Source organism: Seriola dumerili, unplaced genomic scaffold, assembly GCF_002260705.1.
Source record: "Seriola dumerili isolate Sdu_G_001 unplaced genomic scaffold, Sdu_1.0 BDQW01000262.1, whole genome shotgun sequence".
Lineage (NCBI taxonomy): Eukaryota > Metazoa > Chordata > Actinopteri > Carangiformes > Carangidae > Seriola > Seriola dumerili.
In genome coordinates, this window is record NW_019174517.1 from 228,495 (window position 1) to 243,410 (window position 14,916).

The 14,916-nt window shown below is 45.0% G+C and overlaps 2 protein-coding genes across 2 annotated transcripts; both read right to left on the bottom strand.

Moving 5' to 3' along the window:
- Positions 1 to 85: 85 nt before the first annotated feature.
- Positions 86 to 6,360, bottom strand: mief1 (mitochondrial elongation factor 1). Its single transcript, XM_022757066.1, has 6 exons — positions 6,281 to 6,360; positions 5,144 to 5,454; positions 4,770 to 4,923; positions 4,465 to 4,645; positions 3,738 to 4,009; positions 86 to 3,639 (listed from the first exon to the last, which is right to left on the bottom strand). Exons 3-6 carry the CDS (start codon positions 4,914 to 4,916, stop codon positions 2,800 to 2,802), a joined length of 1,440 nt encoding a protein of 479 aa, XP_022612787.1. The 5' UTR covers positions 4,917 to 4,923; positions 5,144 to 5,454; positions 6,281 to 6,360; the 3' UTR covers positions 86 to 2,799.
- Positions 6,361 to 7,768: 1,408 nt separating this feature from the next.
- Positions 7,769 to 13,068, bottom strand: LOC111230314. Its single transcript, XM_022757006.1, has 2 exons — positions 12,984 to 13,068; positions 7,769 to 12,757 (listed from the first exon to the last, which is right to left on the bottom strand). The coding sequence occupies exon 2, from the start codon at positions 12,716 to 12,718 to the stop codon at positions 8,864 to 8,866; it is 3,855 nt and encodes a 1,284-aa protein (XP_022612727.1). The 5' UTR covers positions 12,719 to 12,757; positions 12,984 to 13,068; the 3' UTR covers positions 7,769 to 8,863.
- Positions 13,069 to 14,916: the final 1,848 nt, after the last annotated feature.

Below are 14,916 nucleotides of genomic sequence, written 5' to 3' on the forward strand. Positions count from 1 at the left end.
ATTTGATTGTAACCGGCCTAAGAGCATGAAAGCTCTTAAACTACCTGCTTCATTAGAGGAGGGGGGGGGAAGAAACAGTCAAATATAACCATACAGAATGTCATTTAATGAAGTATACAAAGTGCTGCACTGTTCAACTCCAGAGCTGAACTGAAAACAAAAGAAAAGAAAAAGAAAAGCTGGGAAAAAAAATAATAAAATACACGGCATGCAACACAGCATATGGCTAGTATGCACTCCACAAGGTAGAGGTAGTGATCTACTTTGGGTCTGGTTTTACAATAACATTACAAATGTGGCACAGTGACTCCCCTCGTCACAGTAGTAATTTGTAGCATAAACTAGGTCTGCGGAGGAAGACGCTTCATATGCACACAAAGAAGATCTACTGTGGACATCCAGAACAAAGCACTTAATGAAGCACGAGTGACACTTCACACGTAGAACTGAATCGATGCAAATAAATATTCGGCTCTTTTCTTTTTTTTTTTGGTTACAAATGTACAATAAATACAAAAATATTCACCTGTTTCTCCGGATGATTATTTTAACTGAATGCACAACAGAAGTATAAACAACCCTGATCCCTCCACTTTGTACAGTATACAAACTGGGACGGGGATTGAGGCGACACTCGCTCCATATCACTGCATTTTTTAAATTTTTTTTATTTTCCAGTCTAAGGCTAAAAGTGAGAACAAAAAAAAAAAAAAAAAAAAAAAAAAGGCAGCATGTGATTATTTTGGACAACGTATTTCGAGTGCTAATTTAGAGAAGAGATGCAATAAACTCCACTCGACAGTTACTCCGCCCACTGAGGAGTGAGCTGACGCAACATGTGGAGCCGTGCGGCTTAAACTGACGAAGCTCCACTGAGTACCAGGCTAATCTAACATCGGAAAAACCTCGGCTATCAAAGCTGCTGTTTATATAACTGAGGATCCGTGAGTAGATCCCCCTTGATCAGATCATATTCTACAGAGATTAGCACCTGTAATCTATTAATATACAGTCTGGTGGTAGCTATAATCGCCACAGGTCACATAACCACAGCTGATCAGGGCTGTGGGTTGTAGTTGCAGTACAGTGGCAGTGACAGCACCGCCACACTAATCCACGTCTGGCTACCTACTCAAAGACAGACAGGGCCAGATCAGTACCTCTAAGTTAATCAGGGTTTAATGTGGACTTAAAAACCGTGCACAGGTATGCGCACACAAACACAAACACAGTACTACTGAGGTAACGGGCTCCATGCTCGAACGGAAACCGAGACCAGAGCTGAAGTTAATACTGAGACTAACTCACCAAACGCAACGAGACCTCCTGCAGGTTCGTTGTTGCTCTGACACTGTAGAGGAACAGTTTCTGGAAACTACAATGTCCAACCAAAGGAACGCCCTCGCTACAAAGATCTAGACCCAGCCTAAAGCAAGCGTACGCGATATGAAGCAGTCTACATGTGACTGTAATGATCTAGACCAAAGAGGATCTGAACTGTGATTTAAATTAAAGCAAAAACCAGTAGACAACAGCACTTAAAGAGCGTCAAACTCGAACACCGCTGCAGAACAGTTTGACGGTGCAAAAATAACCCGTGACAGAGGTTTAAGATTTACTGATAAAGCATCTCGGCCCCCGTGCACCCAAGCAACAGATGTTAAGACTGGAGAAGAAACCGACTGCAGACACACAAAGAGTGGCTCTGTATCAAGACAGACAGTCAGTCACATGGAAACATTTCACTGGATGATAAAATGGTGGTCCTACTTTTGGTTCAGATTTCATGAAATCGCCAACAAATCAGAAACTGCATCCACCTCCCTCATAAATGCTACTATATTCCGTCCGTGGATGTACGTTAAATTTCATATATCAGATTCACTGTTGAATGGAGTGAAATATTAGAAACAGTCATCAAAGCACGGGTCAGTATAGATTATATTCACCCGTTTCGATTGATTAGATTAGGTAGCGAACACATGCAAGCTGCAGACATTCCAAACACAGCCTAAAGTTTGGTTTCTCACATCACTGGAAACATGTAAAGCATACGTCTTTGAATGTGGCCACTGTATTAATGAAGTTTTGTTTTTGTTTTGTTTTTTTTTTGTTTTTTTTTTTTTATAAAAGCTTCGACAAAACTTTGCAGTGTTTAATATTTTGTGTGCTAGCAAAGAAAAGTTAGCTCGTCTCTTTTAACTCAAGAATATTGAGTCATGACAATTTATTAGCTTTTTCAGGGGTCGGCGTACAAACAATCAGCATTACATACTATCCCTCGACACTGTGGCATCGACCCGTCTTAAAACAGTCAACACCGTAACCACGGTAACCTCAGCTGTTCCTAAAAAAACAACAACTCTCCAACCGGTTAAAAAGAGCTCAAGTATGGCGTTATCCATTTTTCACGCGGACCAATCGATCCAGAGCTCCGCCCCTCCGTCGCTTCATTAATACAATGGCTTCAGTGAGAGCCGTGAACTCCGATGACCCTTCACCTCCATCTCACACTGAGATATTTGGATGATCACACCACATACAGATTTTTAAGAAACTGATCAAGTAACTAAGTAACTGCTACCGTGTGTTTCACATTTTCCTCACAGATGTTTGAAGAGGTATTGAGTAATTAACAGATCGTGTTTTTTAGGAGAGAGGAAGATTCCATGCAGATGTTTTTTTTGTTTGTTTGTTTTTTTTTTTTCGTCCCCTGGAACCTCGTTCTGGTGAGAGGACACCGACACAGAACCTGTGTTTGACGTTTCACCGCCCTGCAGCTGCGAGGTGACGAGGGCCTCAGGGGTGGAAAGGTTGTGCCACAGCAGTTCTCAGCAGCCCCTCAGGATCTGAGAGGGCGCAGTAGAGCGTGTAGCCCAGCTCATCCACTTCCTGTTCTGTCAGCTCACAGAATAAGTTAACTTTAGGGCTGAGGGCGCACGGCAGCCTCCCGGCCTCTAGGTGTCCCACTAGCGCTCGTAGCAGCTGGAGGAAGCGGTCAGCCAGTGCTTCCTGGGTCCAGTCGCCTTCTTTTTCGCTCAGCAACAAGATGGCGTTGGTGAGCTGGCTGGCGTTGAGCCGGTTAAGGGCAGGGTTGAGCTTGCACACCGCCTTCGCCACCTTTAGGCAGGCGCATCGGCAGCCTCCGTCCTCCTGATCCAGAGCCCTGAGCCGCGCCGTCTCAGCCACGCGGAAGCTCTGCCGCCACAGGTTTTCGTGGCGCTCCGCAGCAAGCCGATGTGGTTTAGCGATCAGCGAGGTCCCATCTTCCATCACAAGTAACGGTAAGAAGTCCACGTACAGCCTCCTGTCCGTCTCGTACTGTACCTCCAGGGTCAGCGTTTCCGAGGGAACCACAGGACGGATGATGTAGTCGAGGACACTCCCTATAGCCGGCCAGTTGATGGAGCCAGCCACAAGCTTGTCAAAGACCTCCAGGACTGATTTAGGGGAGAGGTAACCTCCCACCATGCAGCGGTCCCAGTAGCTGCTGTTCCGCGGGAAATATTCCAAGTTCTCCCTGCGGACGAGCCAGAAACCTGGGACATTCATGATGGTGTCCTCGCCGGGGATGGACGACCACAGGTTCTTCTCCAAGACAAGAGGCACCATGAGCTGGGCGTGGTCTGCTGTAACCACCTAAGAGAAGGAGAAGGGGAAAAAAATAACCTTTATTAACCTTATTTAATTATAATACTCTTGTCAAAAAGCAGGACTAAAGGTGTGAAACCTCTTACCTGCAGGTCATCATACAGACTGCCACTCAGGTACATCTCTCTGAGCGGCATGTCGGGCAGTTTGGCGTGAAGAAACACTCTGAGCTCTGCACAGATGTCCAGCGCTGCCCTCCTGGCCACGGCCTGCTCCTCGGTCGGGATGTTCACATTACTCTGGTAGAACTCCCACAGATGTTCCTGCAGGGACAAACGCATCCGGGCCTTCAGCAGGTCGGACTGAGTGGCCCCACTGCCTCCCACGGCAGCTCGACCCATGGCCCTCCGCAGACAGTCTAAAGAGATTGGAGGCAAATGAAAGTTAGAGGATGCATCTGTGCAGAATTGTGTGAAACTTCCTCTTCCACCATTTCAAATAATGACTTTTAAATGGGAGGCAGTGGGTAAAGGTGCAGAGGGTGGGGAGGCAGGACGGGTGTGCTCTTTAAATATTAGACGCTAAAAAACACTAAACTCTACAAGGAATAAATGAAGATTTTGAGATTTTGAAAACGTGAAGGTTCAACTACATCACTGTCAAACTAATATAGAACAGCTGGGTGACTAACTACAGCGCTACAGAGAGACAACACCCACTGTAAAGGAACAGCAACAATCCTCCAAACAGGCTGACTGTCAACAGATTAAAGAAAAATCTTCACTGGCTGAAGAGTCGAAGCCACAAAACTGGCAACTTTAAACAATGACGGAACAGATTTGACTTAACTTTTGACTTAAGAGCTCTTCTCACCTGGTTCAAAAGCATGTGCGGAAGTGGGCAGAGACTGTAGCGACCTGCTAACTGTGGACTTCATGTCATGGTTCAGTACCCGAGGTGACGAACCCATCCAGGCGGGCTCCTCCCAGCTTCTCTTTCCTGTCTGCTCCATCTTGGTGGGGCTGGTGGGAGCGCTTATGGCACGGTCATACATCTGTACAACAAGCAATTGTGAGCCCATTGGTACAGATGCTTATGTAAGAGCGTCCGTTTCCATCGTTACACATGGGAACAAGGGTTAAGGGAAAGAATTAAGAGATAAATGTCTTCTGACTCACTCTTTTGACAGCTAGTGTCGCGATGCCGAGCATGGCTGCTCCGCCCACCCCCAGCACCAGCTTGGCATTGGAAAGCATGAAGTCGATGGCCGTGCCAATCCCATTGTCATCTTTCTTTCCTTTACGGTCTCCATTCACCCCGGCCATCCTGCCACTGAGGAGGAGATAAGCAAAGAGAGTCAGAGAAGAGGAAGATGGAGACAGAAAAGGTTTTGGCTTTGTTCCATTTCTTAGCTAAAAGGCTACGTCATATGTTGGGTAACCAGATTCTTAAATCATTGATTAACCACGCCCAATATGATCTTATTTGTTACCTAGAACAATAAAACCCTCCTCCATCATTAATACAGAGCATTTTCTTCTCGTAAACCCACCTGGGAGATAAACCTCCAGACAACCTTTAACCCTCCTCCAGATGACCTGTGGCCCCTTCCCCTACATAAGCCCACCCAGTTGGCTGTTGAGGAAGAACTGGCCCCTCTTCAGTGCGTCCTCCTTGTCTGCGGGTATTGACAGGGCTTGGCAGCGGCGAAACTCGCGAGCCACGGCACGACGGTAGTAATTGCGGTCGGTGTACTGAAGGTGACGCCCTGCGCGGAGCAGCGCCCGGTACAGCTCCAGCACGGCACTGCGAGACCAGCCGCCCATTAGGGATCACACATGGAGAGGGGGGACACCCTGGCACCTGGGGAAGGGAAAGCAAAAGTTGTGTGATGAAGGGACTGAGGTTAACTGACTGTGGAAGTATATCTGAAATATTAGTCCGGTGATATTGGTCAAAAATTCAACTGGTCATCATCATGGTCATCTGTGAATGTAACAGGTAGGAAATTGAGGGATGAGTTAAAGTAACAGTAAGAGGGTTTGCATTGAAAGAGTAAGCAATAGTTTGGGGAACCATACAAGAGGAAAGCTAATAGTCATAAGCCTGTTCTGGATTGTGGTTCTATTTACTGATGCAAAGTTAGCAAGTTAACTCTACCCCCCCCTATTTCATCCATGAGCAATGTCACAAATATTTTATTCAGTAACTAACTCCTCTCTGCTTTGTAGAAATAAGAGAAAACAACCAGCTCCATCGCCAGTTAAGTCTGTTGTAAGGTACAAATACTTACAAACTGCTTATCTGATGCAGTGTCAGCTCCTACAGACTGTACTGTTAGCTAACGTTAGCAACCATGTAAATTTAACCACTTAAACAAAGTGACTCGCTGTTTGCCTAATGTCCAACGACTGTTACATGAACACTGCCACCGCAGAGGAGAACACATCAACACAGCGAGCTGCCGAGGTCCCCTTGTCTTTAGAAAATGGCTGGCTCAACGCAAAGTCACACATCTCATGACTAGCTTGTTAGCTTGACATGCTAACGAACTAGCTGTTAGGCTAGGCAGCGCTGACCTTACCTTCAGCCGGCCTCACAGTCAAAACACACTCATAATGAAATCGTGGAATATGTAGAGGGAGCGAAAACACGAGAACACGCAGCGGAGAAACACGAAGAAACTCACGTTTCAGAAATTAGACCAAAGGGTTTTGTCTTCAGACAGAGGCAGAGCTCTGCACAAGCCGGGGGTCAGATTCGACAGTGACACCGGAAACAAATATTCTACTACTCACACACTACATCCGGGTTATGATTTATTTCGTTACAATACGTTTATAAATGACGGCTAATTTTATGTTAACATTTACTTTATACTATTATTATATAATATTAATGTTATTATGTAAAATTAATTTATAATTATATATGATATAATACTAATTAGCTGCTTGCCAAATCTGAATCCCTGTACATGATGTACTCAGGAATTTAAGTTTTATTTCCTGTTTGTGGGGTTTTTTTTTAGGATGCATGAGTTTATTCTGATTGTTGCAATTAATCAATAGACAGATAGATAGATAAAGTGATGAAACTGACACTACTAATGCATGATAAAAGACTCACCTGTCCTGTGTATATGACTCTAGTATCCTATATTCAACTGGAAAGCAAGCTCATTACAGTAGATTACAATCTAGCCTACTTCTCAACTGAGCCTGAGTTTTGCCACAAAGTTGGTGTTACCGTTAAAATGTCATATTGAGTGGTTTCTGCTTAGCTTAGGCTAAATGGCCCACGCATCTATATTTGTAAATTTATTATTTGGTACACTATTTAACATGCCACTCAGGCAAATACTGATATATGCAATTGGTTTAGTTTAATCAATCACAAAACATGTAATTAATTTGACACCTTTTTTGATAACCCTTGATATAAAAGAACCATTTTCAGCCTTTGTGACATTACCTTGTAAAGAAGTGAGATCATCACAGCTTCTTACTTTGTTCATGAGGTTAAAGGTCAACATGTGCTGCCAAGCCATCGTCGTTAGTTCACTGACCAATTTGGTGAAATATTGATATTCATGTTCATCATTTATTAATAACCTTCCTATTACTTTCATTGATACTTTTATGAAATTACTGGGCCACTTTTGGATACATGGATTAAGCACGTGTGGACAAATCTGTACGTCACATTCTTAAATCAATATGTTCTCAGTACTGTGAGATTAGTTATTCCATCCAATTTTGCAGATCAATACAGTGTCACTTTCAGCTCATTGCTTAAGTATAACAGTATGGCAAAGTTGTTGTGGCTCAACCAGGAGACTGACATAGAGCAAATCACTCTGCTGTCATTTTAAATAGTTGATGATGCACATTGTAAAATGATCTTGTTGAAATCTGGTGGCGACACATTAAATCTCATTAAATCTCTCACATTAAATCTCAGATTGTGCTATAATATTTTCTAAAGTTAAGATTCTATATTTACACATACACACACACACACATACACACACACACACACACACACACACTTCAGCTTTGTGATATTTGTACCTGTGCCCAGGGTTCTCTGACGGCCTTGAACCAATGACATCATCAGAGACTCCTACAGGAACACATCCCATTGGCCACATCAGTAATCCATTTAGATTGGTGACTGGTATTTATTTGCTCTGTTATTATTTTCTTAAGATTTGAAAATCATTATTATTCCATGAACAACAACACAGGTACATGATCCATATGACTTGAACAAAAATCCTTTACATAAAAAGACAATGTGATAGAAATAAGACAAAAATTAAAAATTAAAAATGACATTATAAAGAGCAATATAAAGAATTTGCTTGTATAATTGATTATACAACATTTATGGCCAATAATTAGGACTTTAACAAATGTGTTTGTCCTCACAGGGACTGAAGAATTTACAGACAGGTGACAAATTAAAGGAAAAACCTGAAAAAATTAGTGAAACAGGAAGAAAATGCCCCCGTCCACAAGGGGTGAAAATGATGTGAACCATGTTCCGTGGCCTTCACAGTCACCAGATCTCAATCCTAATTGAACACCTATCCGAGACTGTGGACTGACGTGTTAAGACAGTTCTCTCCACCACCATCTTTAGAACATGCAATGAGGGAATATCTTTCGGAAGAATGGTGTTCATACACTTGTAAAATCAATGCCGAGGAGCAGTGAAGATGTTCTGGCGATATATTTGGTGGCCCAACATCTTACTAAAACATTCTTTCTTTAATTTGTCTCCTGTCTGTGTTTACACAACTTTTATACCAAGTAACAAAATTATCAGTCTTTCTCCACAAAATGAATATACTGAAACAATACAAGTTGTACTTAAACTCTTCAGTTATTTTCACTCAGCAATTGCAGTGATACTGTAGTTTTACCACTAACAAAGGAAGCCAACCTTCAGTGTAATATGATAACATTTAAAGAATAACTAATTAAACACTTTGTGTAAGATTCATTTTAACTAAAAACTTAATTTTCAGAAACATTTTTACTTTCTGGAGTACAAGGGTCAGGTGGGACTAATGGCTGTAGGAAGGTTTCTCTGGCCGTGGAGCCAGCGGGAAAAGATTTTAAGAAACCCAAAGCTGGATGAAAGTCCCAAACTCTGGTTATTGAGACATTTTTATGGTAAAAATCCATATTCTATTCTCCTCTTTGGCCCCATTATTACAAGTATATTGCATCTAATGGCCTAAAAATCCAAGATGAACTTATGATCAGGGCATGTATTTCATTCCTTTCATCCTAGGTATGATATGTACGTCTCTAATGTCGTCATGCTTAAGCAGCCAACACAAGTAGCGCTCCGTCCCGATCCCCCATCCACTGGTAAGGAGTGGTTTCACTTGGCGCATGTTAATGTACCATTTGTAGGACTGCTCGGGCACTGCATGGTGTCTGAGGGCCTCCTGCACCATCTCGGGGGTGGAATGGCGTTCTCCAAGACCCACAGTCTCACCCAGCCCCAGCAGAAGGTCAGCAGCTTTGGCTTTGCACTGCCCGGTGCCCTCCACATACGCCTGGTAGAAGGGAACGCCCAGATGGTCCATCTCAGTCAGCCAAACAGCACCACCGTATTTCTCTATCAAGACCCGCTCTCCTTTGCGTGTTAGCTTTCTGCCGAACTGGGGCTGGCCATCTTGGACCCACTCCACGCAGTCAGCAGAGGGCATCATGGGAATGGCCTGGTCTAGAGGGACTCTTGGTAGTGCGGTTTTCCCATCCAGCTTACTCAGCATGTCTGTGACATGCGTGAGGGTCCCAGCAGTGTTGAGAATTATGTCTGAGTGCTTCTTCAACATGGACTTGGTGAGATGAGCCAGGTATCCCTCAGCCGTGGAAATGGCTTTGTCCATGTCACCCAACAGTTCACACTCTACATGGTAGAACTGGTTCAAGTGTGTGGCATCAGGATCTTCCCCTCTAAAGCTGGGAGATATGTAGTAGGTCCCCGGCAGGTTCTCCTGGAAGCGAAGGAAGTATTCGAGAACAAATTGCATTGAGTCGGCCAGGTAGATGTCCTGGCCCAGCAGGTTAACAGAAACTGGCTCTGAGTCGGATCCCAGGCCCATCGGCGAGGAGATGGTGTCTGTGGTCAGAGGGGTCAGAGCGTAGGAGTACTGGCAGGAGTTGTGGAAATATTCCACTGTGCTGTGGAAAAGGGTGTTTTGAATCTGGAACATGTTGCGATACCACTGGCTCTTGATGGCGAGTGTGGAGTGGGATTTAGGGTCTTCCCATGAATGAGGAGGCCTGCTATCGGTGATCTTTGAGTGGATTGTTTTGAGGGTCTCAGCATCAGCGGCTGGTCCATCCAGCGACGACACATATCCAGGGTAGCTTTCGAAGCATTCTGGTTGCAGCTCGGCAGGCTTGGTGCCATCTGGTGAAGGTAACAAAGGGATCAGCTTGGCATGAGCATAGTCAATCTCGAAGCCCTCAAAGATCAGCGCAACACCTCGGGCTCTCATCCCCTCTTCCAGTAGCTGGGAAACCTTTTGAGTGGCTAAGATCAGTGCTTTGTAGTCAGCCTCGTCCAGTTTGAAGACGTCACTGGACAGTGGTTTGCGTGGCACCACGACAGTAAGTCCAGGGGTGTTTGGGTATGGTGTGAGGAAGGCAACATGTTCATTGTCTTCCCACACTCTCCACTGTTGCTGCTCTCCACGTACAATACGGCTGAACAGGTTGTCATTAGAAGGGTCTCCAAAAAAGTCATAGCAAGAGGGTGCATTTGGCGTTGGCAGTCTGCTTCTAATCTTGGCTTGAACCTGGGTCAGTGCTTCATCATCCAAGCGTGGGCCACTTTTTGAAGTGCAGTAGCTGGGATCGTAAGCATGGAACTCCTCTTCGCCAGCAAGATGGGGCTGCCATTTTGGCTCTAAGCCATGAAGTGGGAGCAGTCGGATTTGTGCGGGATGATCAGAGGTTGGATTGAAAACCATGGCACAGCGCTGCACTCCCAATCGCTCACATAGTAAGCTCGACACAGCTCTTGCGCCTTGTAGCATAGCCACAAAATCAGGTGTGGCCAAGTGGAAGATGCTGCTTGCCCCGCTAAGAGTTTTTCTTGTCAGGATGGTTGACCCAGGGATCCAAGGGTTGGGATTCAGGTAAGCAACCAGCTCATCTGTTTCCCAGATCACATTAGAGAAGTTCTTCAGAGGCCTGAGGACTTCTACTCGTGAAATACCGCTTATCATTGACGCCACAAACATCACGCCAGCATTTGTTTCGATGATGGCTTCACCTTTATTGTCCAAAGCAATGATACCTGCACAGATCCCATTCAGATTTTCAGCCATCACTTCTCTACATGCCTGTCTAAGGTTATAGCCTTTGTGATGATAGAGACTGGCTATTTTCTGAGCAACTGTGTGCCTCAGAAATACATCTCCATCTCCAGAGCAGGTGATTGCTAATTTGTCGTCAGCATATATTCCTGCCCCGACTACTGCTGTATCCCCAACTCGCCCTTTCAGCTTTCCTACTAACCCACCTGTGGAGGAGGCAGCAGCCAACCCATGCCGGTGATCCAAGGCCACAGCTCCGACTGTTTGAGGGTGATTGTTTTTTGAGTTATTTCCACCACTGAGCTTTGCAGTTAACTCTCTGTGACGTATATCAGTGTAGAAATACTCACGTCCAACAGGCTTCTCCTTCTCCTCCAGCCCTTGCAGAAACTCCTCAGCCCCATCTCCCACAATGAGTGAATGTGAGCTTTTCTCCATGACACACCTGGCTGCTTTTATTGGGTTCTTTACAGTTTGCACACAAGCAACAGATCCTGACTTCATCGCATTGCCATCTACAATGGTTGCTTCCAATTCGTTTTTGCCATCTTTGTTGAGTACCGAGCCTTTACCTGCATTGAAAAGGAAGCAGTCCTCCAGAGCTTCCACTGACCTCTGAACTGCATCCAGACTCTTGCCGCCTTGTTGAAGCACTTGGCATCCGAGGGTTAAGGCTGTCTGTAGGGCAAACTCAATAACCCCAATCACTTGGGTGTTCAACATCATCTCTTCTCCTGCTCCACCGTGAATCAACAGAGTATAGTCTGGACTCATGTCTGAGGTGGAGTCAACTGTGCTTTTAGCATTGTTTGGGTGATATGTCTGTCCATTAATTTTCTGTGTTTGACCCTGTTGGAGCAGACACTCCAGGGCTCCCATCTGGGTTGCAATGGCATATCTAACAGCTAATAGCATCACTAACTTCAGATTTATCTTCAGGTTTTCTTGAAGCTTCTTCAGCGTCAGAGCAAAGCTCCCTTTCCCATTTAGCACGATGCGAACCTTGTCTCGTTTTCCAAGGTAGGTTACAGCCAGCTGATCTCGGGCGTAAACATTCCCTACTCCACACTCTACACCCTCCATCAGATCTGTACCAGTGAGGTACACAGATGGACACCCAAAGGGGTCCAGAAACTTCTTCAGTGGATTGTCAGATGGCAAAGATCGACGCAGGGCAGCTAGATGGGGACCAACACCATGACCATTTTTGGTGTTTCTGATGAGGCTCTTATGCTCCAAGAATGCAACATGGAACAAGCGTAGAAGGTCGGTAGTGTATTGGATTTTGTTATCTGGGCCAACACAGGATGCCAAGGCACCTACTAACTTGCGAGAATGCATGGTGAGTGAATATGTAGGATCACATCGGCCATGTTTGTAGTGGCGCATATGGGTAGGTGTGACAAGCATGTGACTGGCAGCAGCTTCCCCGAGAGTCTGCCTCAAGGAGAGCTGCAAAGAGAAGTTGATCCAGGCATCATACAGGCCTCTCTGCCCTCTCAGAGTAGAAAAGACATCAGGATAGGAGGACACATCAAAAGTGAGAACTGGATGAGTTGTTTTTAAGTCAGGGCTTGGTTTGGGGGTGTTCACTCCTTGCAAGGGGAATGTTAGGGAACATGGACAAACAGAATTAACATTGTTTACTGTGACAAAGCCATTCATATTTTCTGGTTTAGTACACACTAGGTTCAAGTCAGCAGTCTCAGACAGGTTGTACACACGCTCTGTCACAAGCCCAGCCACCATCCCATCCACAGCACTGTGCTCAAACACCATCCCAGCTGTGCCGTCCTTGAACACCACCAGGTTCACCACCTGTCAAAAAAACAGAAAAACAACAACTGGGTTATCTTTTCAATCCACTGAAACACAGCGAGCATTGCTATTCGTTTGCCTTGTTAATGTTCACTTTCATACTAACTGTTCTGACCCTTATTCACTTTTAAAGAGCCGACAAAGAAATGGTAATTGCAAGCTTTGCTCTGAGAGTATAACTGAATTATGTAGTCATGTGTGTGTCTGTTTTAAAATCCTCCAGTACCTTATCATAGTATCTCAGACATGGATTGTCTCCTCCTCCTCCCAGCCTCACTGCATTGAGGATATTGGCCAGTTCAGAAGGTGCATTCAAGTCTTCCATACAGAGTGTTAGCACAGCGCTCTCCATCAGCCCAAGTGACGCTGCTGCTTCCCCTCCGTGCTCCAGGATCTCTTCCCTGATGGCAGCCCAGGTTTTACGCTGCAGAGCCGAGAGGCTGCAAATGGCGGAGGGATCGTTCTGTTTTCCTGCGATCGGTTGATCCATCACCTGAGCCAGCTGGTTGTAGATGTCAATGAATGGTCGAGCAGAAAGTGGCCCATCAGTGCTGGGACGCCACAAAATGTCAACAGGGAACACTCCTCCAACACAGGTGATGATGGCATGGAGGCTTTCTGGGTAGACCTGGAAAAGACGAAGCTACAGATTAAAAATAGCTCAACATACTTGGATCCAGTACTTGGATACAAGATTCACATATTTGAATTTACTGCCTGAAAACTTACCTTAATTTGATCGTGACTCATGCCAGGAATCCGGCTGGCAGCAAATACCTCGGATTGCTGTGTGCGCTCCATTGGCACATCGCCCTCCAGTAACAAGGGCTCACTGTACAGCTTTGCTGCTGCCCAGAGTAGAGCGGCTGCCCTCCCCAGCTGGGTACATGTCTTTGCTTTGGACGGAAGAAGAACAACAGGGAGGGCTGTGGAGGTGGGCAGGGGGTCAGCACACGACAGCAGACCCCTCTTGAACTGCTCTGTCACCCAGTTCTCCTGGCCTGCAGCTCTGGTTGCTAATTTCTGCTGGGCCTCTTGAAGGAGCTCCCTCTGCTGTTCCAACGCACTTTTGAACTCCGGGTAATGGTCAGGACTTAGAGTGAGCTGCAGGACACGCCCCACTTCTTGTAAGGTGACATCCAACTCTGGAACAGGGTAGTCGAGAAGGGTCATCCTTTTGGTATGGAGGAGGCTTGATGGAGAAGGAGAAAACGAGTGGAAGAATCAGTGGTGACACCGGGGAACTGCACACTGATTTAGTTGAAAATGAATATAACATATATACACAGCAACCACAAATACTTGGCACATTTTATATATATATATAATCAAAGCAAACCAATGTATTTAGCCTCAACAAACAAATGACATTTGCCCACAAGCAAAAACAAAACATCTTTACATCAGTACAGGAAACCACAGGATTTAGGTTATGCTAACTATAACCAAAACAATCATCACAACAAACTCAAAATCATCATAGCTGCTGGACAGGATTTGTTCTCTTCTATCATGACTGAACAGAGAACAGATAAAGTATATGAGAGCAAGTAAAGAAAATACCGTCTTCACTGATTTAACCTTAATTTTTAGACCTAAAGCGTTAAAGCTACGCTGCTAGCATGGCTCTAGGAATAGCACTGATGGTCTATCATCTAGTGCCACCAACAAGGTTCGCTTTGCTTCTTTTTTTTGTGTGTGTGTCAAATGTGTCAACAAATATAGCACGTGTTTAGTACTAATTAGCAAATGTTAGAATGCTAATATGCTAATCTATGTTAGCATTTAGCCCAAAGCTCCCCTGTGTCCACCTTACAGAGCCTAACAAACTATACCTCAGACTTACTGTACATACACACAAAAACTGGTACAGTGCAATATATTATACTGCTTACGTTTCCTTCACATGACGTCCAACCTTTCTCACATTAGTGGAGCCTGTGGCTTAAGTCAATTATTGGAATTATGGTGAAGGGGCTAATGAGGCCAACATAGGTCTCTTTGTGTATTAATGTGGTGAACATGGGTTTACGTCTGTGTGAGACAATAACCCCCTGGATCCTAGGAATGGCTGATAAGTAAAACCCATCTGCTCACACGTGGAAGCAGTTAGTGCCTTTTTGCCCCCCCCCCCCCGAAAGCTTGGCTTTTTTTCTTTT

Bases quoted from the DNA above. Each gene is read 5' to 3' on its own strand.
- mief1 (XM_022757066.1), bottom strand. From the start codon at position 4,916: ATGGCCGGGGTGAATGGAGACCGTAAAGGAAAGAAAGATGACAATGGG. The intron at 4,010-4,464 runs GTGAGAAGAGCT...CAATCTCTTTAG, and splicing joins CGCACATGCTTTTGAACCAG to ACTGTCTGCGGAGGGCCATG. The intron at 3,640-3,737 runs GTAAGAGGTTTC...TCCTTCTCTTAG, and splicing joins GTCTGTATGATGACCTGCAG to GTGGTTACAGCAGACCACGC.
- LOC111230314 (XM_022757006.1), bottom strand. From the start codon at position 12,718: ATGGTGTTTGAGCACAGTGCTGTGGATGGGATGGTGGCTGGGCTTGTG.